Source organism: Curcuma longa, chromosome 11, assembly GCF_044706935.1.
Source record: "Curcuma longa cultivar G26 ecotype Majalengka, Jawa Barat chromosome 11, ITB_CL_G26_1.1, whole genome shotgun sequence".
NCBI lineage: Eukaryota > Viridiplantae > Streptophyta > Magnoliopsida > Zingiberales > Zingiberaceae > Curcuma > Curcuma longa.
In genome coordinates this window covers 25,280,351-25,303,578 of record NC_133871.1, presented here as the reverse complement: position 1 = coordinate 25,303,578, position 23,228 = coordinate 25,280,351, and the positions used below count along the sequence as shown (strand labels likewise).

Below are 23,228 nucleotides of genomic sequence, written 5' to 3'. Positions count from 1 at the left end.
CAAACACAAAATTGTTTTTTTAAGTAAATTTTGAAATCACAATCAAGTAAAATATATCTAAATGGTAAGCTCTGACCAAACAGGTAAAAGTCTCCCCATGTGATATGAAAAAACACTAACGTGAAGAGACCAAGCAGGCCATGACTTTGCCTTTGAATTTTGTTCTATAAGTTAAACAGAAATGGCATGGTAGCAAGCACTTGAGATGTGATAACATGGAGAGCAGGCTTGTTTTCCTCCTCTTTCTACTTGCTTGTTCAGTAGTTTCTGCAGATTCCAGAGTCATTCACCTTCCAAGTCCTCATGGTATTTAATCTTTTCATCCTTTGTTTACTTTATTAAAACTACCATAATCCTTGTGAGGAACAAAAACATTCAGCAAAATCTTAAGCAGTAACCTTATTTCTGAAGTATATGTCTTTTAATTTGCAGGGGAGAAGATAATAACTCAAGGACACACAAGATTATTGCTTTCGGACAGAAGACCTTATGTTCCACCCAATCCTGTTGGAAATCCTCCTGGAATTGTAGGTTAAATGCTCTGTTTATTAGGGAAGATAAGAAAAAATAATAATAAAACGGTATCGAGAGTAGTTAATTTCCTTGTTTTCTTATTGTCTACTAAGAAGAAAGATAGATTTACAAAAACTCTGTACAAGAAAACAGAGATCATCAGTTCATTCAGTAGCCGTAGTAGTAGTAGTAGTAGTAGTAGTAGTAGAAGTGATGACAATGTTTAAAAGATTCATGCAAAGTGATTGTAATCGTCATCAACTATGTATCTTTTATTGAGCCTTGTTTACTTGAGAGACCCTTTAATTTCACCTGATGTAGCGATAAGATTATGGCTAAATTGGTGCTCTTGTGTTTGATAAAATATGTCATGATGTGTTTATGCTTGAATCCTCTGGCTGGTTGCAACTGCGAATTTCAAAAGGGATGGAGCACAAGTGAATGCCCAAAGGTTCAAGTCATTTGCTAAATTGAAGTAAACAAACAGAAAAACAAAAACAAAAAGATTGTTTCATTCTCATGATCTGACTTTTATTATGAGTTGCAGCCTTGCAGGAAAATGTTCCACTATAATTCGATTCCTTGATCACTTAGAGATTCAAGCCTCTCCAAATACACAGGAAGAAAGTAACCTCCTTCCTAGTCATCATCATTCATGATCAATTGCTAGTTACATAGCTGTTATATTAGACCACTGCAAAGATGCTTGTATTGGCTTTTCTCCTTTGCTCCTCAGGCCCCATATCTCAGTTGCTGCTTTAAGGAGTCTCTTTGTACAGTCTTTTGTTATTGTGCATTTTCCTGTTAAAAAAGAGACTCGTTTTTGGCCTAAAGGGCAAAAGTGAGTCTTGATACAGCGAGCATGTTCATCCATTCCTGAAAGGCTGGTAAGCTGTCACTGATCGTAGGGCACTTCTTGATCATCACTGAATACACCAAATACTGAAGGAAGCAACTAGTTCCTTCAGCTCTTAGATCTCCTCTCAAACAACAGACTGATGACAAGCTGTTTTGGAGAAGTGTGGTTTAACTGAGTTGAACAAACTGAGCTCGGAGACAGTGTCCAGGCCATTTCACTATCTTGTTTCAGTTCAAATTAACAGTGAGTTTTGTTGCATTATTATTGTTTTATCTTACCTCAAGCAGCAGCAGCAGAGGGGAGTAAGAGGGTGAGTGAGGAATTTGCTGAACAAAAGTTGTTCTCATGCAGAGGAACGTCCACCAATACAATGACCAGTCCTGCTCCAACAGTGCCTTGTATCCTCTTTTAATACAAGCCCCTGCCCTTTAGTCTTTAGCTTTTCCTACAGCAGCTTGTGCCATCTCCATATCAACACCACCACCACCATCCTCCATTGCACCAGTCCTCGAGCCATCTCTCCATGGCCATGCTTGGTGCAAGCTTCTTCCTTTTCCTCTCTGCTTCTCTTCTGTTCCCCTCCTCAGGCGCCTCTCCGGCCTCCCTCGGCCTTTCCCTGAAGAAGCAGGCTTCTGCTCTTCTTTCCATCAAGCAATCTTTCCGCACCTCTGACGACTTCTTTGGAAGTTGGAGCTCGTGGAATCATGCTTCGCTCTGCTCGTGGAACGGCGTCCGGTGCGATGCCGCCAGGCGCGAGGTCACCGAGCTCGACGTCTCCAACCTCAACGTCTCCGGCTTCCTCTCGCCGAGGATCGCTGAGCTGAGGGCGCTCGCTCGCCTCTCGGTCTCTGGCAACAACCTCGCCGGCGAGTTCCCCGCCAGCGTCTGCCAGCTCCCGCACCTCCAGTTCCTCAACATCTCCAACAACCGCTTCAATGGCTCCCTGGATTGGAACTTCTCTGGAATGGTGGCGCTGCAAGTTTTCGACGCGTACAATAATGACTTCTCCGGGTCGCTCCCGGTGGCGCTCCCGGAGCTGCCTCTGCTCCGCCACTTGGACCTCGGCGGGAACTACTTCTCCGGCCTGATCCCGGCCACTTACGGTGGTTTTCCTGCCATTAGCTATCTGTCATTGGCTGGGAACGATCTGGGTGGCCGCATTCCGCCCGAGCTCGGCAACCTCACCACTCTTGAGCAGCTTTACTTAGGCTACTTCAATGACTTCGACGGTGGCATTCCGGTGGAACTCGGCAGGTTGACTAATCTCCTCCACCTTGACCTCTCGAGCTGCGGCTTGAAGGGTGAAATTCCGCACCAGTTGGGGGATCTTGTGAAGTTGGACACTCTGTTCCTGCAGACGAACCAACTCACCGGCACCGTTCCTCCCCAGATTGGCAACTTGAGCAACTTAAGATTCCTCGACATCTCCAACAATGCGCTAACCGGGGAGTTACCGAAAGAGTTTGGGAATCTCCAGGAGCTCAAGTTGCTGCACATGTTCCTCAACCAGTTCCATGGAGAAATCCCATTGTTCATCGCAGAGCTGCCCTGTTTGGAGGTGCTGAAACTGTGGCACAACAACTTCACTGGTATTATCCCTCCCAAGCTTGGGCAGAATGGCAAACTCCGCGAGCTCGATCTCTCCACCAACAAACTCACTGGATTGGTCCCCAGAGCTCTCTGCATCGGCAGGAAGTTGGAGATACTGATCTTGCTCAACAACTTCCTCTTTGGTCCTCTGCCGGATGACCTCGGCGCGTGCACAACTCTTGTGAGGGTGCGCATGGGGCAGAACTACTTAACCGGGTCTATTCCCGGAGGCTTCCTCTACCTACCGGAATTGTTACTGCTGGAGTTGCAAAACAATTACCTCACCGGAGTTCTAACAGATGAGCCTGCATCGCGACCACCTCCCAAGCTAGGCCAACTTAATCTATCGAACAACCGGTTTTTCGGGCCTCTTCCAGGCTCCATTGGCAACTTCTCGGCATTGCAGATTCTTCTTCTCAGTGACAACCAGTTCACCGGAGAAATCCCACCTCAGGTTGGTCTTCTCAAGCACGTACTAAAGATAGATATGAGCACCAACAACTTCTCTGGTCGGATTCCTCCTGAGCTTGGTGATTGCTCGCTGCTGACCTACTTGGACTTGAGCCAAAACCAATTAACTGGTGAGATGCCGTACCAAGTGTCTCAAATTAGGATTTTGAACTTTCTGAATGTTTCATGGAACCAGTTGACCGGAGGCATTCCAAAGGAAATCGGGAGCATGAAGAGTCTAACTTCTGTCGACTTCTCTCACAATGACTTCTCCGGCAGGGTGCCGGAGACAGGGCAGTTTGCCTACTTCAACGCTTCGTCCTTCCTTTCCAATCCTCAGCTATGCGGGCCAATTCTGAACCCCTGCAACATCTCTGCAAGTTCTCAGTTCCATCGAGACCGACAAGGAAGTTTCAAGCTCCAGCTCCCCGGGAAGTCCAAATTCCTGCTTGCTCTAGGCCTCTTAGTGTGTTCCATAGTTTTCGCCATCACGGTGGCCATCAAGACGCGGTCCGTGATGGCAAGAAACTCTAATTCGTGGAAGTTGACTGCGTTCCAGAAATTGGATTTCGGGAGTCGAGAGATCGTAGAATGCCTCAAAGAGAACTGCATCATTGGGAGAGGAGGAGCTGGCATCGTCTACCGAGGCACGATGCCGAATGGCGAAGAGGTCGCAGTGAAGCGACTGCTCGGAATCAGCAAGGGGTCGACGCATGACAATGGATTCTCTGCAGAGATTCAAACACTGGGCAAGATTAGACATCGCAACATCGTCAGGTTGCTTGCCTTCTGCTCCAACAAGGACTGCAAGTTGCTGGTCTACGAGTACATGCCCAATGGAAACTTAGGAGAGTTGCTCCATGGAAAGAGAGCTGGGTATCTCAATTGGCAAATGAGGCTCAGGATCGCCATCGAATCGGCCAAAGGAATGTGCTACCTGCACCACGACTGTCGCCCTCCGATCCTTCACCGGGATGTCAAGTGCAACAACATCCTGTTGGATGCAAACTTTGAAGCTCATGTAGCTGATTTCGGGCTAGCCAAGTACTTGAGGGACACTGGAGCCTCCGAATGCATGTCCGCCATTGCTGGTTCTTATGGTTACATTGCTCCTGGTAATCACTCAACCTCCTCAACTGTTTACAATTTCAACTGCATCATCCTTTCTGCTTTGGTTTCAGTCATCATCTTTTACTTATAGGCCAAATCATTGTAGATAAGTTTGTTTAAGTAGTTGAGTAAGATCCCCACTATATTATATATGGATGGTTCAAACTTTAAAGCTCTGAGCAGTACACTTTGTCTGCACTGCACTCTTCCTGCTCTGAGAAGCATGGCACTGAGTGAGATCCTTTACACTCAAAAGAAGGGCACTGAGATCACCCGACCAACTCCTCAAAGAAAGCAATCGGCATTTGCCTTGGTTTTTGCTTTCCCCTCTCTTTCTCTTCCAAGAACCGGGCTCCTCATCCCTTTTGCCTCATGAATCCTGATCGGGATCCCTGATTTAAATTTTCTTCATACATACATTTTTGAATACGCGTACACTCTGAAGGTGGACGAGAAGAGCGACGTGTACAGCTTCGGAGTAGTACTGCTGGAGCTCATCACCGGGCGACGTCCGGTGGGTGACTTCGGCGAGGAAGGACTAGACCTCGTCCAGTGGACAAGGATCGTCACGAACTGGAGCAAGGAAGGGGTGGTGAAGATCCTGGACCCCTGGCTGAGCAACGTGCCGGTGGAGGAGGCCATGCAGGTGTTCTTCGTTGCCATGCTGTGTGTGCAGGAGCACAGCGTGGAGAGGCCGACCATGAGAGAGGTGATCCAAATGCTGGAACAAGCCAAGCCCTCCTCTGTTCTACACCCAAGCTAGCTAGTCATGATCTACTTGCTCTGGGATTCTGATTTCTGCAGTTTTGTCAGTGAATGATGAGCTAATTAAGCTTCCATGTGTGTGTTTAACTAGTGATTTAGATTGTGGTTGTATTATTGATTTGAAATGGTAATGTATGGAATGAATCTGTTGCTTTCGTGGTCATGGCTTTTGCAGAGCTACTGTATCATAATCCTTGCGTACGTACAGAATAAAGTAGCTGGCGTGGATGAAAGATGAGTGCATGCAGAGCGACATGGAAAAGAAATGCTGTCAGCGGAGTCGTAGATGACCTGAATCATTGAATGCTTACAAAATGAGAATGAAGAGGAAGAGGAAGAGAGATGGTGACAGGGAAAGTGAGGAAACATGAAGCATGCTTGCTCCCGAGGAGATGATTAAAACAAAATGAAGGAGTGGCCATGGCAGTGCAGCCTGTTCAAGGAGGAAGAAGAAGAAGAAGAGGAGGAGGAGGAGGAGAATCAGACAATGAATCTCATTTGTGAGAGAGGCGCAATAAATGAATAGGAAATGAAGTCTGGTGTTTGTAAAGCAGCAGGCAGAGGCAGAGTGTTCACAATGGCTGCTGGAAAAGGCATTGAAAGAAGAGGAAGAAGACAGACAATGTCATTGAATTTGAATGTTGAAGCTTAACAGCAGAAGAAGGCGCCCATGCATGCGTTCAGCAGAGCATGCAGAGTAGCAGATCAGATCAGATCAGATGAGACCAGACCACCTCTGCCATCCCCCTCCTTGTCTTTTTTACCTTAAATTTATACTTGTAGATGTACGTATATGGAGAGATGGAGACGTAAAAATGCTTGTGTTTGGGAGTTTTTCTTGCTGTGGCTGTCATGCCAATGCCACGTGGAGTCGCAGACTGCTGCTGTTGATGCTACTTGCAATTAGGAGGTTCGATCTCAATTTTAAAAATCAATTTTAAAAAAAAATATATATTTATTTAAATTAAATTCGATCAAATATCAGAAAATTAAAAATCTCAATTTTAAAAAGTTCAGTTATTTTAATTTTTAACTGATTTAATTGATATTTTATCGATTCAATTTATTTGATTTTTATACAAAAAGCTCAGTTCGATTAGATAAAAAAAAATCAATTTGTGATCCTAAATAGAAATGGGGTCCTGAGCATTGTCGAACGGTAATGATCTATCGATCCACATGCTGCGAGTACATCTCTGTCGTACAAATTAGGGTTTTTTACCTATAAAGATGGATCGATGGCGGCCTACGTTGGCTTCCCCTCTTTCACTCGGCGTGTTGATCCTCTGGGCGACGCCGCATCTAGCCGCTGCTTGGGAAGATGGTAATTTCATACCTGTAAGAAGTTGTTTTGGTATGGATTGATTCTGGAGAAAGAAGGAAGCGGACATTGCTTGAAATTTGAGCTGTTCTGGTTATCATTTCTTCATCACAGGACTATTCGAAGTTCTTGTAAAAAATTGATTTTTTAGTCTTATTGATGGGTATCTTCTAAAACGAATCTTTTTAAGCATGGTAATTTTGAGTGTTTTTATTTTACTAAAATTTTCTAAAATTTTCAAGGAAATAAGTGTCTTTTTACAAGATTATAACGTTCGATTTGCAGCATGATGGTTGATTTTTTGAGATGCTGTTTGATTCATTGTAAAATTAGTGCAGGAGATGTTTTTTCTGCTAGGTGTTTAACATTCCATGTGAAACTATTAGTTAGATGCAAAAGGTTAGTATGAATTACTGGACTGAATTTTATCTATTAACTGTCTCCCCTTACTGTAATCCAGACGAAGCGCACCAAGAAGGCTGGAATTGTTGGGAAATATGGTAATTCAATGGCTCAATATTTTCTGTAACTCATTTTGATGCTGATGCAAGATCCATCATTATATCTGCAGCAACTTCTGATCATGCCTTCTTTATGCTTCAGGTACCAGATACGGCGCAAGTTTGCGGAAGCAAATCAAGAAGATGGAGGTTTCCCAGCATGCAAAGTACTTTTGTGAATTCTGTGGAAAGGTATGATTTCTTTTACATCCAGTCTTCATTTATTGGGAAATTCCTTTGATTTGTATTAAATTAGACTTATTTCTTTTTGATTGGTTACAATGTGGAAGAATTGTAGTAGTACTATGTTATGAAAGTATTTTTGAACTGAGAATGGAATTGTTCCTCATCAAATTGGTCAGTCTAGTTTATAAAACATCTGTTTTCTAGGATGTTATTCTTGAAACTGATTTGGTTCTCATATCTATGTGATGAATGCTTATTTTGTCAGCTAAGTTTTGTTTCTGTCCGAGTATTTCTCTGATTCCACACTTTGATTTATCTAGATATTCCTTCCTTATTTAGGGCAATCTGTCCTTTAGTTTTTTCTGCTAAGAAAACTTACAGAAAACACAATTGTTGTTATTTCCTCTTAGCCGGTTAGTGTTCCTGTTGCTCATCCATTCATTTCTTATTGGTCTTACAGTTTGCAGTGAAAAGAAAAGCAGTTGGGATTTGGGGTTGCAAGGACTGCGGCAAGGTCAAGGCTGGTGGTGCTTATACATTGAAGTAAGTCTGTAAAATTCAAGGAATCCTCTGCATATTTCAAGGTTTTAAAAACTCCCGGTCGGCATGGATGAAACCTATCATTCCATCATCCAACTCACAGTTCGCACAGCAGTGATTTTGCATGAGTCTCCATTTCGATTGACTCTTCTCTTCTTTTCCATTCTATGATCATTCTACAACCTTGCATGATTTACAATTACATCTCTTTTGCCTACACTCATTGAGATGCCTATTGTTCGACAGCACTGCTAGTGCCGTGACGGTAAGGAGCACGATTCGTCGCCTGAGAGAGCAAACTGAAAGCTAAGGAGGAGAAGTGAGGGATAATGCAAACAATCAAGCAATTCTAAGACATCACAGTAGACTGACTAGTCTTTGTGTTTTTTGATAAGGCATTGTATTCCAACCCTCATGTTCTTATGCTACCAGCTCAATATTTTCTTGGCTTTGCATAGACAAAGAGTTAAGTTTGGTTTCTTCAGCTTTTGCCTTAATCTTGTGGATATGCATTGTTTAGCTTATATTGCTGGTGCTATGGAAGTGGTTTTAGATGTTTCTTCTTTTGATGGAAATAAAATTTTAGATTATATCTCGGGTAAAAAAAAAACAGAAGAGATTTGTTTATTTATTTTGTTAATCCCGCCAAAATATCACAAGGGAGGAGTATTTAAAACGTACTTTTATCTTTTTTGTTTTTCCTATTTCGATGGAAAGTAGCAGAGATTGCACAGGTAAATCATTTTTGTTTAGGGTTTAGGTAACAAGAGATCAAATCTGATTCAGTTCTTTAGTGAAAAGGTGGTGAAATTCGTTATCTCAATTTCAAACGGTCAATTTCACGATCATTTGTGAGAAATTAAATTGGAAAACTATAACCGAGTGAGTATTGTTTTGGTTTTGTTGAGATTTGACTCATATCTATTTTAGTAAGTTTGTCTCGTTGTCTTGTAGTAATTAATTCAATCAAGTCTCGAGGATGATCACATTGGTACCTTATATTAGGAAAGTTTAAAAAATTTATTCATTTGTAAAATGAATATTGTAAAAGTTTGATATTTAGATTATAAAAATGCAATTAAATGAAGATGGAACATATTGTGAGGTAAGAGGACATTGAGATCGGACCTTGGATACTGAATTATTAAAAAAACTCTAATGAAAAAATTATTTTCTACTATTTTATAAATAATAATTGTAAATACAAATATCTATATATATATATATATTATATATTTTAAAATTTGTATTTACTTTGACATTTTTAAATTTGTTATAAGGTGAATGATATGAAAAATGTAAATGTAAATAATGAACTATTTCTTTTAATTTTAAGATTAAAATTTTTGTTTATATTTTGTTTTCCAATGACTTGATATTTAAACCCTAAATTTTCATAGTCACTATTTTTCTTCGATCTAATCGTTACTTTTTGTCATTACTGTGATTGTTCCTCGCCGCCGGTGATGTTGTAAAGTCTTCCGGCGATCCCCACCCGCTTCTCCTCGATTTCGTCTTCTCAATCTTCCTCCTTTCTGTTCGATCGCCCCAATGGCAGGCCTCGACGCGGTCCATCGGAACCAGACCTTCTCCGCGCGCCTTCTCATTTTCCTCACGATGCTCCCCATGACGCTCGCGGCCTTGGCTTTCGTCCTCCAGTGGCGCGGCGGCGTCGACGACCCCGCGTCGCGGTGGATCTCATCCGACGCCCACGGGTTCCCGGGGATGGACAACAGCCCTCTGAGCTCGTCAGACTCGTCTACGCCTTCCGTAGTCGTGCGCTCCTCATCGGACTGCGCGGACATCCTCGGCTCGAGCTCGTCACCCTCCTTCCCTTACTTCCGCGGTTGGAAGTTCGATTTCGACAAGGATCTGAAGCCAAAGGTGAGATCTTGCGCGTTTCTGAATCGTTCTTCGGTTGAGTTTAACTTTGTACGCGCACAGAAAACGGGAATCCGGATCTGGGTAGAGATTTCGTAACCATGTTGTTTCATTTGCGATTCTATCGTTGAGCAAAGGGATGCCTTAAGCTTGGAAGAATGACTACTAGTTAACATTTCAAGGAGGAGAAGGGTTTAATTATGTTAGCCTTCAACTGATTTGTTCGCCAACTGGAAATTGGACCTTTTTGTTTTACGCTTGAATCAGGAATTTTATACCGTTTAACTATTGGAGATTCTTATTATTCTGCAGATATGCATAACAACAAGCACCTCAGCCGGTTTAGAACAGATTATACCTTGGTTATTTTATCACAAGGTTATCGGTGTGTCACAATTTTTTCTGTTTGTTGAAGGGAAGGCTGCAAAACCTCATGTTTCGGCTGTTCTTGAATCTATATCTGTAAGTTAACCAGTCTTTCTTTTTGGAGATCATAAGATGAATATTATTACTGATTAAAATGATCTAATTAATTTTAATTTTTGTGAGATTCTTTGATTCTATTCTTTTGATTTATATTTGGCAGGGTGTAAAAGTCATATACAGAACTAAAGAACTTGAGGAGAAACAGGCAAAAAGGTCAGTTCATTCATTTATTATGTCGTCTTAAGTTCTTCATTCTTGAAAAAACACAAAATCAGTTAAAACTCACTATTTCCTTTGCCCTACACAACCATAATCAAAATTATTCTTGTGGGTGGAAGTATAACTGATTCGTTTCACCTAATCTCTAAAACTAAAAACATAAAAATGAATATTTCCATCCATCAGTGAGAACTATCTAGCATCACTTATGCGTATCATTTAGAAGCTAACCTTGCATCATGATTTTGAAGCTCTGATGTTTTGTAATATAGTCACATGCACTCATGGAAATTATCCAGTTGGAACTTCATGAGTTGTAACTTTTAGACAACCTTTTAAGTTGAAATTCAGAAGATTTTTCTTTCTCATCTTTTGAACTTCCGCATAGTTGGCACAATGAACATACATCTTTTAACAATGGCAAACACAAAGGTAGCATAACAATATATTCAGAATGCGCTTTACTTGAAAGCTTAGAACCGAACCAAATGCAGTAGAAACTCATCAGCAGATGTAATAGTATACATTTTTTTTTTGTATCTGCTAGTCTCTGACCTTTAGGCACATCTTTACATGATGTACTCTTTAACAATTTTTAAGTGTGAAGGGACCACATCAAAGATTCATGACATTTTTGGATGAATTATCTTTTTCTTGGATTTTCGCACACCTAATAGAAATATTAATACCTGCTTCTTAAACTATCAACACTTTGTGTCTTAGCAAATGTTCACTTCAGATGTTTTCTTAATTTGTGGTCAAATGTTGGATAAAATGTATTTCCCTTCATTATGCAGCCGAATCTGGCACGAAACTTGGTTGGCAGGCTTCTTTTACAAGCCTTGTAATTATGAACTCTTTGTCAAGCAATCACTCAACATGGAGATGGCAATACCAATGGCACGGGTATGAAAGCTTCTGTTGCTATTTCAACATTTTGCAGAATTGCATGACGAGGCATTAATTATTTATGTGCCAAAATTTATTGTGTTGGTTTAACAATTATATTTTTGGAAGGACTTGAACTTCCTTGAATTATAGAGATAACTAAATTTTGCTCCTTTCTATCACTAACTTGATTAATTCTTCATGAAGGATGCTGGTATGGATTGGATTATTCATCTTGACACAGATGAGTTAATGCATCCAGCAGGTGCAAAGGAATACTCTCTAACTCAGTTGCTTTCTGATGTTCCTGCCAATGTTGACATGGTTATCTTTCCAAATTATGTATGTAAACTTTTGTACTTGTAATAGAATATAATGTTTTATTGCATGCTTGATAGTTTTTTTTTTTTGATCCAGGAGAGCAGTGTTGAGAGGCATGACATCAAAGATCCTTTCAGTGAGGTATACAACTTATTGTACTTTACTTCTTCCTTTAAATCAATGAGCATAACATATCACATAGTTTGTACTCCAATATCAGTCCATACTTGTTAAACAATTTCCTTATCAATACCTATCAATTCTTCTGGATTAAATCTATGTGCAGTGTGCTTACACCATTAATTTTCAGAACTTTCCCTAGTTTAGAAAAAGGCAGCCCAGTGCACGAAGCTTCCATCAATGCAAGTCCCAGAGAATGGTCTATTGTACGCAACCTTACCCTACTTTGCAAGATGTTGTTTTTGAGACTCGAACCTTTAGGTCACACGGCAACAATTTTACTGTTGCATCAAGACTCCCCTTCTGAACTTCCCTTAGTTTATAGACCAGATTTCTATTATCCATTACTAGGAGAACCACTCTTCCTTTTCTCCCCTCCAATTCGTCATTATACCATTTACAAGCACTTTATGCTCAAGATTTATCCAGGCTTCCTAAAAACTTTCTTGATGAAACAATATCAAGGAGGGTATTATTTTTTATTCTTATGGTCTGGTGTAGTTTTCAATTAAAATACAGCTTGGGAAGATTCCCTAGTTATCAGATGATGCCTCTAATGATTTTCTCAGCTAAAATTTCATCTATTGCAATTGAAAAAACTTCAGGCACCATACCAGTTCATACTGTGTTCTTTCTCCACAGGTATCTATGTTCAAAAAGAATTATGATCATCTACCAAAAGAGACTTACTTTGGTATGTATAAAGAGGCCACACGTGGTAATCCCAATTACTTCCTTACATATGGAAATGGGAAATCAGCTGCACGGATTCAAGACAATCTTCGGCCAAATGGTGCACATAGATGGCATAATTACATGAAGGCCCCAACGTAAGATGTTTCCTTGCATATGATTGCACAACACTCTTGCTTTTGCAGTTGTATATGTTTAGATCAGATAATGGACCATAATTTTTCCAAAACATTCAGGGCTTTATCGACAATCTTTTTTGTACTCTTTTTTTTTTTTTTGGCAATCCAAACAGTGACCCTCATAAAGATCCCTTTTCTTATAGTGAGATCAAGTTGGAGGAGGCTGCTGTACTGCATTACACATATTCCAAGTTCTCTGATTTGACATCCCGACATGATCGGTGTGGCTGTAAGCCAACCAAGGAGGATGTCAAGAGGTGCTTCATGTTAGATTTTGATAGAGCGGTATGTGTTTACCATTGCATTTACTTCTTGAATCATAAGAGGTGATTATGAGAATGCACACTTATTGCAAGAAATTATTTTGCTTGTTTGTTTTCCTTTTTTGTTGATGAAGAATGCTGGTTTTTGCAAGATCATTGGCCACTCTACTTCATTATCTATAGACAGATTATTTGTAGTTTGAATTTCTTTTGTTTTCTTTTGATTGTTAACCATCACGTTAAATAACCATAACTTGTATATCCTGGCAAATTACTTTATCTTTGTAAATTTCTTGAGCAGTTGTAAGCCATTTATCTAGCTCACTTGGTTTCCATTTACCAAGGGCTTCAGTACTTCACACCAAATCATGTTTATAAAAATTGTAATTACAATAGAAGAGCATGAGTTTCCTGTATATTAGAACATAGGTATGACTACAAGTTGTTGGACAAAATGATAAGAGAACATAGGTTAAGATAGCATGGATATGTCAAAGATGATCATTAGGTTTTATAATTATATTCGTTGGATTATTGGAGATGAAGGTGTAAGGAGTAGAGTACGACAATGAATTTTAAACCAAGTGATTTAAGAGGTTGAATATTATTAGTGGGATAAAATCTTGGTTGTTGTTGTTTTTGTAATGTTATTAGTGATTTGCCCTTGCATAAAGCTCAACAACTGCTTTGTTTGTCTATACAAACTTTTTACAAATTGAACTAAGTAGCAGCCATCCTGTTTTCATTACAGGCTTTCATCATTGCATCAACTGCTACCGAAGAAGAAATGTTGCGTTGGTAAGTTTCTTAGCTTTCAAACTGAGTTTTATAAGGATGTATGAAAATAATCGATTTGTTAGAGACCCAAGTCCCAAAACCTATTACAACTTTAGATGATATGATGGAGAAAATAAATTATGAATAGTACATAAGCTGTTCAATGATGTTTTATAAATTTTGTAGTCAACTAGTTGAATCAATGAAGGTAAGTCAAGGTGAACATGCAACCTTTTCTTGCAAGCAGGGAAACATGAGTTGTTTTTGTTGTTTAACCCATTAATTGATCATTGCAGTACTAATTCCAGCATCTACCCTATGATAAATTGCTTATGGATTAATTGATTTCTGAGTTTTGAAGCGAGATAATTGAGCTGAAATCCCATCCTGTATGAAAGTGTAGAGAGTGATCAATTTATGTTCATTGTCTGAAACTCCATCCTCCAATTATCTGGATCAACTGTCAATTGGATCAATTAGTGCACGTTAAGATTATCCTAGCATGAAGATACAAAATGTAGAAACTGAAAGCAATAGGCACATAATCCTTGCTAGGAAATGAACTCATTGTCGTGCTGGAATGCACTAATGATCTGAGCTAATAGACAATATCGCATGCAGAATGTGTGCCTTTTAACTTTCTTATTTTTTCTAATATTTTGCAACATTCCTGCATCGATCCTTGCTTACAATCAGGTGCAAGCAGATTGATGAAAAAAAAATGTTTGAATACGAATAATTCTGAAATGCATTGATTAATGTTCAATTTGTTTTGCACTTTGTTGGCTTATGTAAACCTATTTGCTAGGGAGATGAATATTTTTTACTAGTACATTTGCCAAGATAAGGTTCAAAGCTTCATCTCTTTGCGGTAAAATGTAAAGTCATTTGTGTTTGTAGGTACGATGAACACGTTGTTTGGACTGACAAGCAGCTAAATCTGAAGCTCCTCAGGAAGGGCATCCTGACACGCATATATGCACCAATGGTAACCGACTGCGTTTTGTATCTTTTATGGTGTTAGAAACTAAATTCCTAATCAATATCTGCGCGGTCACTGAGTTTTTCCTCGCCCTCTCCGTGTTTCTTATGTGTTTGAAGGCCATCATCCAATCTCTGAGGGAGAATGGTGTTTTGAGTTCTGCAATTACATCTTCCAAGCTAAAACTCAACTCAACTGCCAGCATTCCTCAAGGCAAATCCGATGCTCTTCCCGATTCAATTGACAGTCCATCGAAATTTCAAGCAACTGCAAGGAAGATGAAGGAGATCTCCAGTGGCAGCATGGAGAGTGCAATCCCACCACAGTCTCCCCCCTGCCTGGATGATTTGATCGCAAAAACATGAAATGGCATCAAACTCCATTGCTTTCTCCAGTTCATACGTTTCAAGAACATGGAAATCCTTTCGAGTTTAGTGAGGTAGGAATTCAATAGAGAGAATATTATTTTGAGGCTGTGGTTCAACCCTTTTTTCACATACATGTAGAAGAACAGTAGGTAGATTTAGGAGATTAGTAAATATTACCTTCTACACTTGTTAGATTTAACAAATTTTTATCATGTATTATGGAGTCCATGGGGTTAATTTTTTGTATAGAAATTATTGCCATTGTCTTCCTACTATTTCGCGAATTGGTGAAGTAAAAATCTTGAGATCATTTTTTTTTGTCTCCTATCAGAATCGCTCAATCCTATGGAAATCGTTTCACATTATCCTGTAAATTTTTGTACTGTAAATAGAGATAATAATTTGGATTAATTAGTCATAAACAAGTTAGCATGTGCAAACTTACTATGGCAACTGCTCTCGATGATCGAAATGAGATCATAAAAACCAAATTTATTAGCCAATTAATATCAAGATATTGTTACTCTAAGCATCTTACATGATCCACAACAACAAGAAGGTATTATTATCTGATATAATATGAGAATACAATTTAAAGAGAAAAATGCCCATTTTTTAATCAACCCTGTTAACAACGAGAATAATGAACTCATCTAAATCTCCATTCCCCTTCACTTTTTTGAGTTTTTTCTGGTAATGGATCTTCTACTAATCTCATCTACCAGGAACTATGACATTGCCCAACTCTACAATTGGATTATGTACTACTCTTTACTTTCTGTCTTAGATCTTGGCCTTCTTTGGTTTGACAGTGAAATCATCATCATCACTATCAGCTCTTCTCTTTGCTTTAACATCTCCTCCATTCTTGGATTGAGGTGGTGGTTTCTTGGAGCTCTCTGGTCTGTCCTGCTTGGGTTTAATAGGGGTACCCAATCTCTGCTGTGATTGCCTCTTCAACTTCCTATCGTATGCTTTTTTCGCTCTATCAGGAGACAACAAGCCATGTTCCATCATCCTGCAAGTTGGAGATGAATCAGAGAATTATACCAACTAAAACTGCATTCTGACATTAAACCTACTTCTAATAAATAATGAAGTAACAGTAACAAACAGGTTGAGGATGATATGAATATTCTTCTAGTGACTAACCCTATCATATCTGCATCAAAACAATCAAATATCATGGTCCTTGAGGACATGAATATGCTCAAGTTTTATGTAAAATTGAGTAGTAGCACTGAAGTAGCATATTGGATAAAACAATGCACACAATGATGAAGTGTGTAGAAACATATTGCTAAACAAAAACAATTAGTATCAGTTAATGCGTCACAGATGTTTGATTACAGAATACATGAAGTTGCAGGGGATATCTATCACGTTAGCAAATTTGATAATTTGATAATCCACTTATGCAAGAAGTTGGTGTATTAGCTGAAGAAAGGAGCTCAGCAGCAAATAAACAAGCATAGTAAAGGGAAAAGGATCTTACCAGAATTGTGCCATTTCACTTGATGGAATTTGTTTCGAGAGTGATTCATAGAATATCCTCAAGGGTTCTCTCTGTATGAAAGAACACCGAAGGAAGGAAATATTCAGCCAACTGCATCCAAGTTACGACAAGGAAGAATAGGATGTTTCCAAATCACAAACCTCTTCAGGAGGATCATGCTTCTGGCCAGGCAAAGAATACACTTTCTTCTCGGTTTTGGCTCTGATTTTGGTTTTTGTCACAGTTTTGGAGGCACTGGATGCGGTGGTTGTTGTTGTTGTTTTGACCTTCACATTGGTTTAAATCAAATGTTTAAGAAATGAAATAGAGAAGAAACGCAATATAGTGCATAGGAATGGAGAAGCTTGTGCTATGAATCAATAAATTTCGATGAATCAAACTGAAGGGAAACAAGGGAAGAAACAGATCTGAAGATCTGGATCGCGGTCACCAAATTGAACACTTTGTTTTAGGAACTTATACCACGAAGAATAAAACCAACGATGTGAAAGGAGATGAGATCTACGACAGAATCCAAATCCAAAACCAGACTAATTAGGCAATCTCAATTAAGCAAATCAAACTTGAGATCGCACGAACTCCTACAACCGATCGCAATTTTCCGTTGAAAAAAAAAGAGAGAGAGAGATCCTTACCTCGGACTTCACAACCACCGTCGCGGATTTCGGCCTGACGACCGTAGTCGTTTTCCCCGATGCTTCGATCTTCTTCTTCGCCTCCAACAACGAGGCGCCCTTCCCCTCACCTCCGCCGCCCTCTTTCTTAACCTTCCCGGCCACGGGCTTGACTGCACCGGCCCTCCCCCCTCCGCTCGTTGCCACCGCCGAAGACATACCCGGATCGTCCAATCGAGCGCCCAAACGCCGCCAACTATCCCTTTTGGATCCGATCAAAGAAGACGGGAGCAGGAATTTCTCTAATCGCCTTCCGATCTGAGAAGCAGTCCCCTCTCCCTCTCTCGCAGCCGCCGTCGCTTTGGCGGAGGCGAGTATAAGTAGCGAAACAGAAGCACCTCGTGGCATTTTCGTCATTTCACCCCTCCGTAAATTTATAACAGATTCCGTTAAAATCTATCAAACGATAAAAAAAAATACAAAATAATAATGTATTAAATAAAATTATCCATTGCTGAAATAAATGTTAGATTCTTTGATCGATTGTTTTCCAATTTAATCGTGACAACTCAACCTAAACAAAGATACAAATCTATTTCTACTATATCTCAATTCTCATGAAAGAATGAATGAATGAATAGATCTGCAGGCATGCAGCTGATTATAAATCTTCTTCTCTCCTAATTCCCTGCTCCAGGCTCTGGTTCTGGTTCTGGTTCTTCCTCTCGCGGTCTTTAAGAACAATGCGCTTCCAGTACCAATGCCTCTCCCAAAGCTCCGCCATCTCCTCGATCGGCACCTGCTTCGTCTCCGGGAGAAGCAAGATGATGAAGATGGACATGAAGATGATCAGAGCAGCGAAGAGCACGAAGACACCCCATCGGAGGTGGCAGAGCATGGCGAGGAAGCACTGGGCGATGGCGGCGGTGAAGAACATGTTGACGCACACCACCATGCTTTGGCCTGCTGACCTCGTCTCCAAGGGGAATATCTCACTGGGGACCAGCCACCCCAGGGGCCCCCACGACCAACCGTAGGCCACCACGAAGGCGCAGATGGCGACGACGAGGACGATCGCCAGCTCTCTGGGGAGCATCTCTCCATCGTCGAGCTTCAGAGCAAGGATCGTAGCCACCACCACCATGGAGGAAATCATCTGCAGTCCAGCTTCGATGAACAGGAATCTCCTTCCCAGGCGATCCACCAGGAGCATCGACACCAAGGCCCCCAGCACGAGCATTGATCCGCTGATGATATTGGAGTAGAGGGAAGCGCTGGAGCCCATTCCCAAGCTCTGGAACATCACCGGTGCATAGAACAAGATCGAGTTCTGGCCGGAGAGCTGCTGGAACGCCGGGATGCAGAGCGCCCCGATCACCAGCTGCGGCCGGTTCCTCCGCTCGAACAGGTTCCGGAACGGGTGCTTCACCGCCCGCGCCGCCTCGCTCGCCTCCTTCAGATCCTCGAACTCCGCATCCACCCTGGAGGTCCCCCTCACCTTCTCCAGAACCCGCCTCGCCTCCTCCAATCTGCCTTGCTCGACGAGGCTATTGGGGGTTTCCGGGAGGAAGAGCCCGCCGAGGAACATTAGCGTCGCGGGGACCGTCGCGAGGCCGAGGGAGAGGCGCCACCCCCAAGGGTGGATCTTCGCCGTAAAATAGTTGATAAAATCGGCGACGAGGATGCCGAGGCAGGTGGTGAGCTGGAAGAGCTGGTTGACGGCGCCGCGAATCTTGTGGGGCGCGATCTCGGAGAGGTAAAGGGGGACGGCCTGATTGCCGAAGCCGATGCCGACCCCGAGAAGGATGCGGCCGGCGATGAGCATGGGAATGCTGACTGCGGCGGCGTTGACGGACCCTCCTAGGAAGAAGCTGACGGATCCGAAGAGGATGGAAGCGGTGCGGCCGCGGCGGCGGGTGAGGAAGGAAGCTGCGAAGGTGGAGAAAAGGGCGGCGAAGTACAAGGCCGAGGTGAAGAGGGTAAGCACCTGGTCGTCGTACTTGCAATAGTCCGTCTCGTGGAGGTGCGCCTGCTTCCGGCGGTACACCGCCGGGAAGAACACGGCCAAGAAATCGTCCATCGACGTCACTCCACCTGATCGATCCAATTCAAATCAATAAAACAAATCTTAATTTCAAATGAAGAATCATTAGCAAAACTATAAAGATTTTAACTTGAAACACCAAGATCATATCCAAAAAGAGATCCTCCAAGAGAACCAACCACACAAGCCAATATGAAATAGCTTGTGATCCTTCCCTCATATAACTCAGCTCTCTTCTTCCCTACTCCTCCCCCTCCCACAAACCCTCCCGCCATCGCTTGCTTCAATAGATCTATCTATCTCTACTTAATAATTCCACTCTGCTCCCGCTTCCACATTTATAAAAAATTATTTTCGATGTTTATTTTGCCAAGAAAAATACATCTATAAATTAGGCAGTCAAACCTATTGCGATATATTGGGGTCGTTTTTGACCTATTAATGTGGAGAAGATAATGACGTTGACTAATTGATATCCAAAGAAGATTAATCTATCTCTAATATAATTAAAGGTAAAATCGAATAGACAAAATATTGAAATTGATTAATTCATTATTTCCCTTGGCATGCAGCTAGCTCCCTCCCTCCCCATGGAAGGAAAGCATAGGTGCAGACCTGATCACTTTATGAGCTCCAGCTCCAGCCAAGCAAGGAATATACGTGATATCATCCATCCTTCATTGCGATCGAATAAGAGATGATCAGATCTACTCGCACAGCAGCTTCTTCATCAATTAGCTAGCTGATCAGATCGCAAGCATGGCCTGCGTTGGTTTGCTTGCCTGTAAGCACAGCCACCGGACCGCCGGAAGCTACTTCTTGTTGGCCCTGACGATCGGCGGCGTCCTCCTCGGGCTCAGGATTCTGCTTTACGTCGTGAGTTGGTGTTTGCAGAGGCAGCAAAGCCGCCACACGACGACGGAGGACGATGACATCGAAGAGATTGAGATGCAGGTCCGAAGCATACAGGCCATGCAGCAGTTCTACCAGCAGCAGCAGCAGCAGTGGAGGCGATCGGCGGCGCGCGCGCCAGCTGCTGCTTCCCCGCGCGACGAGTGGCAGAGCAAGCTGGTGATTGCTGCAGGCTGCGACCATGTCTCCTTCATAGCTCAACCTTGTCCTCTCCAAACCAGATACAATTAATTTAATTTGTACTATAACTTGAATTAATTAATTGTTTGTAGTTTTAATTTCAATATATATATATATATATATATTTAACAGGATCATAAGTAGGTATATATATATATACGTTACTCATATCAATATAAAATAGTATAAAATTCATTATGCATTTAGAAAACAGTCTTTCAACATTTTCTATACATAAATAACTCAAAAGGAGGAATTAATACATATCTTCTTCTTCGTTAGATACCAAAAACAAACAAACAAAAAATCTACTATAATCTTAATTAACTTTGTAGAATATTCTTGTTTAGGATATATATATATATATATATATATATATATATATATATATATATATAGCAGTAATCACATGCAGCTTGACCTTTAATGCTGAGGCTCCCATAACGCCAACTTATCCAAATAGGGAAATTTCTTGTTGTTAGCTGGAACATTTGGGACTTCTTCGCTGACTTGGACTCCTCTAAGCTCGGCGTTTTGTCAGGGTCTTCTTCCTCTGCCAGCGTATCTTTGTCCAACTGCCAGTCCATGAAATCCGACAGTGTCATGGAATCATTTGACTGTAGTTTCAGGAGCTGAGCAACTTCCTCTCCGTTAGCAGCCGGCTCCGAGTCCGCCTCCGGAGGCTTCTTCATCGAACCGTCGCGAGACAGATTTCGAGCTAAAGCGTCAGCGCGAAGGACGTCTTCGATGCGCGACATCACAGTGAAAGCCAAACTCTCCAAAACTCTGGAGTAGCTTTCGAGGATGGCATAGCCCACATCCTGTAGTTAATTATAGTTTCAGCTGCAGGTTTGGATTGTGATGATAATTATGAGTAGTGCGTACCTTGTTGTATTCGATCTTGCTTATATCGAGTGCTGATTGAGGAATGCCGGGGAATCGATGCTTCAGAATGAGCAGAATGGTCTCTGCTCTGTCTTCGAATAAGCCCCGCTTCTCCCAGCTAATGCCTGAAACTACACCCGTAACGCCCCCCGTCACTGTAGCCCATGACGACTTCACTTCCTTGTTGTTCATCTTCCTCTTCCAGATGACAACGGATGCTTCGATGCGATTTTTCAGGTCTAGTATCTTGTGCTCGGTGGATAAATCGATGGTCTCGAGGAATGCCTCCGCATCAAACCCGTCGTCTGTTATGTACTTGTAGAGTGAGTCTCCGAGGCTCGACCTTCCATTCTGTTTCACAGACAAAATTAAATATTAATGTCAGCTAGAGTTGAGAATGAGATATGAAATACGTCGTCTTTAATTTCTTGCCTTGGGAAGGTTTTCGATATAGTCTTCGGGGATCTCCATTTCCATGAGGACATTGGCGTTGATAGCTTGGGCGGCTTTGAGCACCTGGCCGACGAGCTCTTTCTGATGCTGAATCCATTTCCGGGATTCCTCCGACAATCCGTTCTCTGGGACTTTCACAGTCGGAAGCCACCATTTATCGTCTGTTCTTTGTCCCTTTTCAGAATCCTTGGCATCTCTCGACAAGTACCAAAACTCTTTTGGACCCTTGAAATTGTCCAAGTACCCCTGCAGGATTATAAGACCAAGTAGCAGAATCCAAATTAAACGCATGGAAATTAAATCATGTATTAATTCCTGACGAGCTGTGGGAGGGAGGGAGCTTCGTCTCTTACGATGAGCATCGCGTCGAGCTTCCGAAGGGCCGGAATGCTCATGCGAAGATCTTTGCGCTGTTGAGTGATCATTATCTGCAAATGACATGCATGTCTGAAACTACTCTCCATGTCTAGAAGATTAGCGAGGAACTGATCAACTGCTTCGATGATTAATTACGTACCTCCATGTGTTTGCCGTCGTCAGTAGTCTGTTGAGAGGCGACAAATTCCACAATGTAATCGGAGACTGATAAGAGCCAGTCTACTTCTTTTCTCCACCTTGTTTTCCGTTCATCTGACATCGGTTCCACGCGCCATTGCTCTCCGAAAACTGAAGCTGAACATTAAGTAGTAGTGTATATATTCAATTCACGTGCAGCTATGAGCTAGCTAGCTAGAAACGATAATCAATACGTAAATAAGTTGATCAGTCATGAGAATTTAAGTTTCACTTGGGATCTCCATACCTAGCTAGTGCTGTAATGAAAAGTAAAACAAGATGTGAAGAAACCTGCGAGATTGGTAATGGCATTCGAGATAGCCAAAGCTGAGGAAACTCCTGTGCCTGCGCCAGACATGTCTTCCCCAAGCAGAAGCTTAGCAAACTTCTCCTTTATCAAGTCCACATCTGGCAAAACAATTAATTCACTCAGTGACCATCAAAACAGAGAATTTTTTGTTTTCATATATAATTATCTACCTGAAGGTGGTCCAGTTCTTGCTTTCGTGCCGCCAGTTGGTTGTCCTTCCAAGGGCTCACTGGCAATGGTTTTTGAGCTTTGGCTCTTGAGCGTCACATTGTCCTCGGTCAACGCTAACGACGCCCCATCTTCTCCTATGCTTCCCAAGTCGACGCTCTGTGCTCGACGGCCTGAGATCTCAACCGTGCCTTCTCGCGTCATTGATGCAAACTAATAAAGAATCAGCCAAATCAATTGCATGCTACATCTCCATTTGGTAGTGCGGTTTCATTGATGAATGGCCATGTACAAGAGCGAAGTGTGATCGTTCAAATAGAGATTGAAGGCTTAATGTTGCTAGAAGAGGAACAAGTGAGGAGAGATGAGATGCATGATTTAATTTAGAGAGGAGGAGGAAGGACACAGAAGGAGGAAGAAGAAAATAGGAGGTTAATTTGGTGAGGCAAAGTGGATGGTTTTATGGTGGAAGAGTTTTCAGGTCGGAGAAGATCCGAAAATTATGGATGTTCATTACTATAACGTAATATGGTTTTATATGTAGAGAGAGAGACCTTCTCAATATCAAATAATGACATCG

General features: G+C 41.7%; 5 protein-coding genes and 1 pseudogene across 5 annotated transcripts; 3 read left to right on the top strand and 3 right to left on the bottom strand.

Moving 5' to 3' along the window:
• Window positions 1–1,895: 1,895 nt before the first annotated feature.
• Window positions 1,896–5,285, top strand: LOC141840113 (uncharacterized). The gene is made up of 2 exons (XM_074728013.1): window positions 1,896–4,525; window positions 4,946–5,285. Exons 1-2 carry the CDS (start codon window positions 1,896–1,898, stop codon window positions 5,283–5,285), a joined length of 2,970 nt encoding a protein of 989 aa, XP_074584114.1.
• A 1,252-nt stretch (window positions 5,286–6,537) lies between these two features.
• Window positions 6,538–8,318, top strand: LOC141840118 (large ribosomal subunit protein eL43z). Its single transcript, XM_074728018.1, has 5 exons — window positions 6,538–6,611; window positions 7,069–7,108; window positions 7,212–7,300; window positions 7,755–7,837; window positions 8,081–8,318. Exons 1-5 carry the CDS (start codon window positions 6,609–6,611, stop codon window positions 8,142–8,144), a joined length of 279 nt encoding a protein of 92 aa, XP_074584119.1. The 5' UTR covers window positions 6,538–6,608; the 3' UTR covers window positions 8,145–8,318.
• Window positions 8,319–9,261: 943 nt separating this feature from the next.
• LOC141840115 (glycosyltransferase-like At2g41451) lies at window positions 9,262–15,330 on the top strand. The gene is made up of 11 exons (XM_074728015.1): window positions 9,262–9,718; window positions 10,028–10,177; window positions 10,302–10,354; window positions 11,158–11,266; window positions 11,456–11,590; window positions 11,666–11,710; window positions 12,392–12,579; window positions 12,765–12,906; window positions 13,636–13,682; window positions 14,562–14,649; window positions 14,763–15,330. The coding sequence occupies exons 1-11, from the start codon at window positions 9,386–9,388 to the stop codon at window positions 15,006–15,008; spliced, it is 1,536 nt and encodes a 511-aa protein (XP_074584116.1). The 5' UTR covers window positions 9,262–9,385; the 3' UTR covers window positions 15,009–15,330.
• A 153-nt stretch (window positions 15,331–15,483) lies between these two features.
• On the bottom strand, window positions 15,484–17,475 carry LOC141840117 (uncharacterized). Its single transcript, XM_074728017.1, has 4 exons — window positions 17,163–17,475; window positions 16,668–16,793; window positions 16,507–16,577; window positions 15,484–16,029 (listed from the first exon to the last, which is right to left on the bottom strand). Exons 1-4 carry the CDS (start codon window positions 17,358–17,360, stop codon window positions 15,795–15,797), a joined length of 630 nt encoding a protein of 209 aa, XP_074584118.1. The 5' UTR covers window positions 17,361–17,475; the 3' UTR covers window positions 15,484–15,794.
• A 327-nt stretch (window positions 17,476–17,802) lies between these two features.
• On the bottom strand, window positions 17,803–19,460 carry LOC141840114 (sugar transport protein 14-like). The gene is made up of 2 exons (XM_074728014.1): window positions 19,316–19,460; window positions 17,803–19,235 (listed from the first exon to the last, which is right to left on the bottom strand). The coding sequence occupies exons 1-2, from the start codon at window positions 19,458–19,460 to the stop codon at window positions 17,803–17,805; spliced, it is 1,578 nt and encodes a 525-aa protein (XP_074584115.1).
• Window positions 19,461–20,700: 1,240 nt separating this feature from the next.
• Window positions 20,701–22,852, bottom strand: LOC141840116 (rop guanine nucleotide exchange factor 9-like; annotated as a pseudogene).
• Window positions 22,853–23,228: the final 376 nt, after the last annotated feature.

Excerpts from the sequence above, each read along its gene's own strand:
- LOC141840113 (XM_074728013.1), top strand. The coding sequence starts at position 1,896 with ATGGCCATGCTTGGTGCAAGCTTCTTCCTTTTCCTCTCTGCTTCTCTT. Across the intron at positions 4,526-4,945 it reads TCTTATGGTTACATTGCTCC|TGAATACGCGTACACTCTGA; the intron begins TGGTAATCACTC and ends TACATACATTTT.
- LOC141840118 (XM_074728018.1), top strand. Across the intron at positions 7,109-7,211 it reads TGGAATTGTTGGGAAATATG|GTACCAGATACGGCGCAAGT; the intron begins GTAATTCAATGG and ends TTTATGCTTCAG. Across the intron at positions 7,838-8,080 it reads GGTGGTGCTTATACATTGAA|CACTGCTAGTGCCGTGACGG; the intron begins GTAAGTCTGTAA and ends ATTGTTCGACAG.
- LOC141840115 (XM_074728015.1), top strand. The coding sequence starts at position 9,386 with ATGGCAGGCCTCGACGCGGTCCATCGGAACCAGACCTTCTCCGCGCGC. Across the intron at positions 11,267-11,455 it reads TGGCAATACCAATGGCACGG|GATGCTGGTATGGATTGGAT; the intron begins GTATGAAAGCTT and ends TTCTTCATGAAG. Across the intron at positions 12,907-13,635 it reads TGTTAGATTTTGATAGAGCG|GCTTTCATCATTGCATCAAC; the intron begins GTATGTGTTTAC and ends TTTTCATTACAG.
- LOC141840117 (XM_074728017.1), bottom strand. The coding sequence starts at position 17,360 with ATGTCTTCGGCGGTGGCAACGAGCGGAGGGGGGAGGGCCGGTGCAGTC. Across the intron at positions 16,794-17,162 it reads CGGTGGTTGTGAAGTCCGAG|GTCAAAACAACAACAACAAC; the intron begins GTAAGGATCTCT and ends ACCAATGTGAAG. Across the intron at positions 16,578-16,667 it reads AGCATGATCCTCCTGAAGAG|AGAGAACCCTTGAGGATATT; the intron begins GTTTGTGATTTG and ends TCTTTCATACAG.
- LOC141840114 (XM_074728014.1), bottom strand. The coding sequence starts at position 19,460 with ATGGCGGGAGGGTTTGTGGGAGGGGGAGGAGTAGGGAAGAAGAGAGCT. Across the intron at positions 19,236-19,315 it reads ATATGATCTTGGTGTTTCAA|GTGGAGTGACGTCGATGGAC; the intron begins GTTAAAATCTTT and ends TGGATCGATCAG.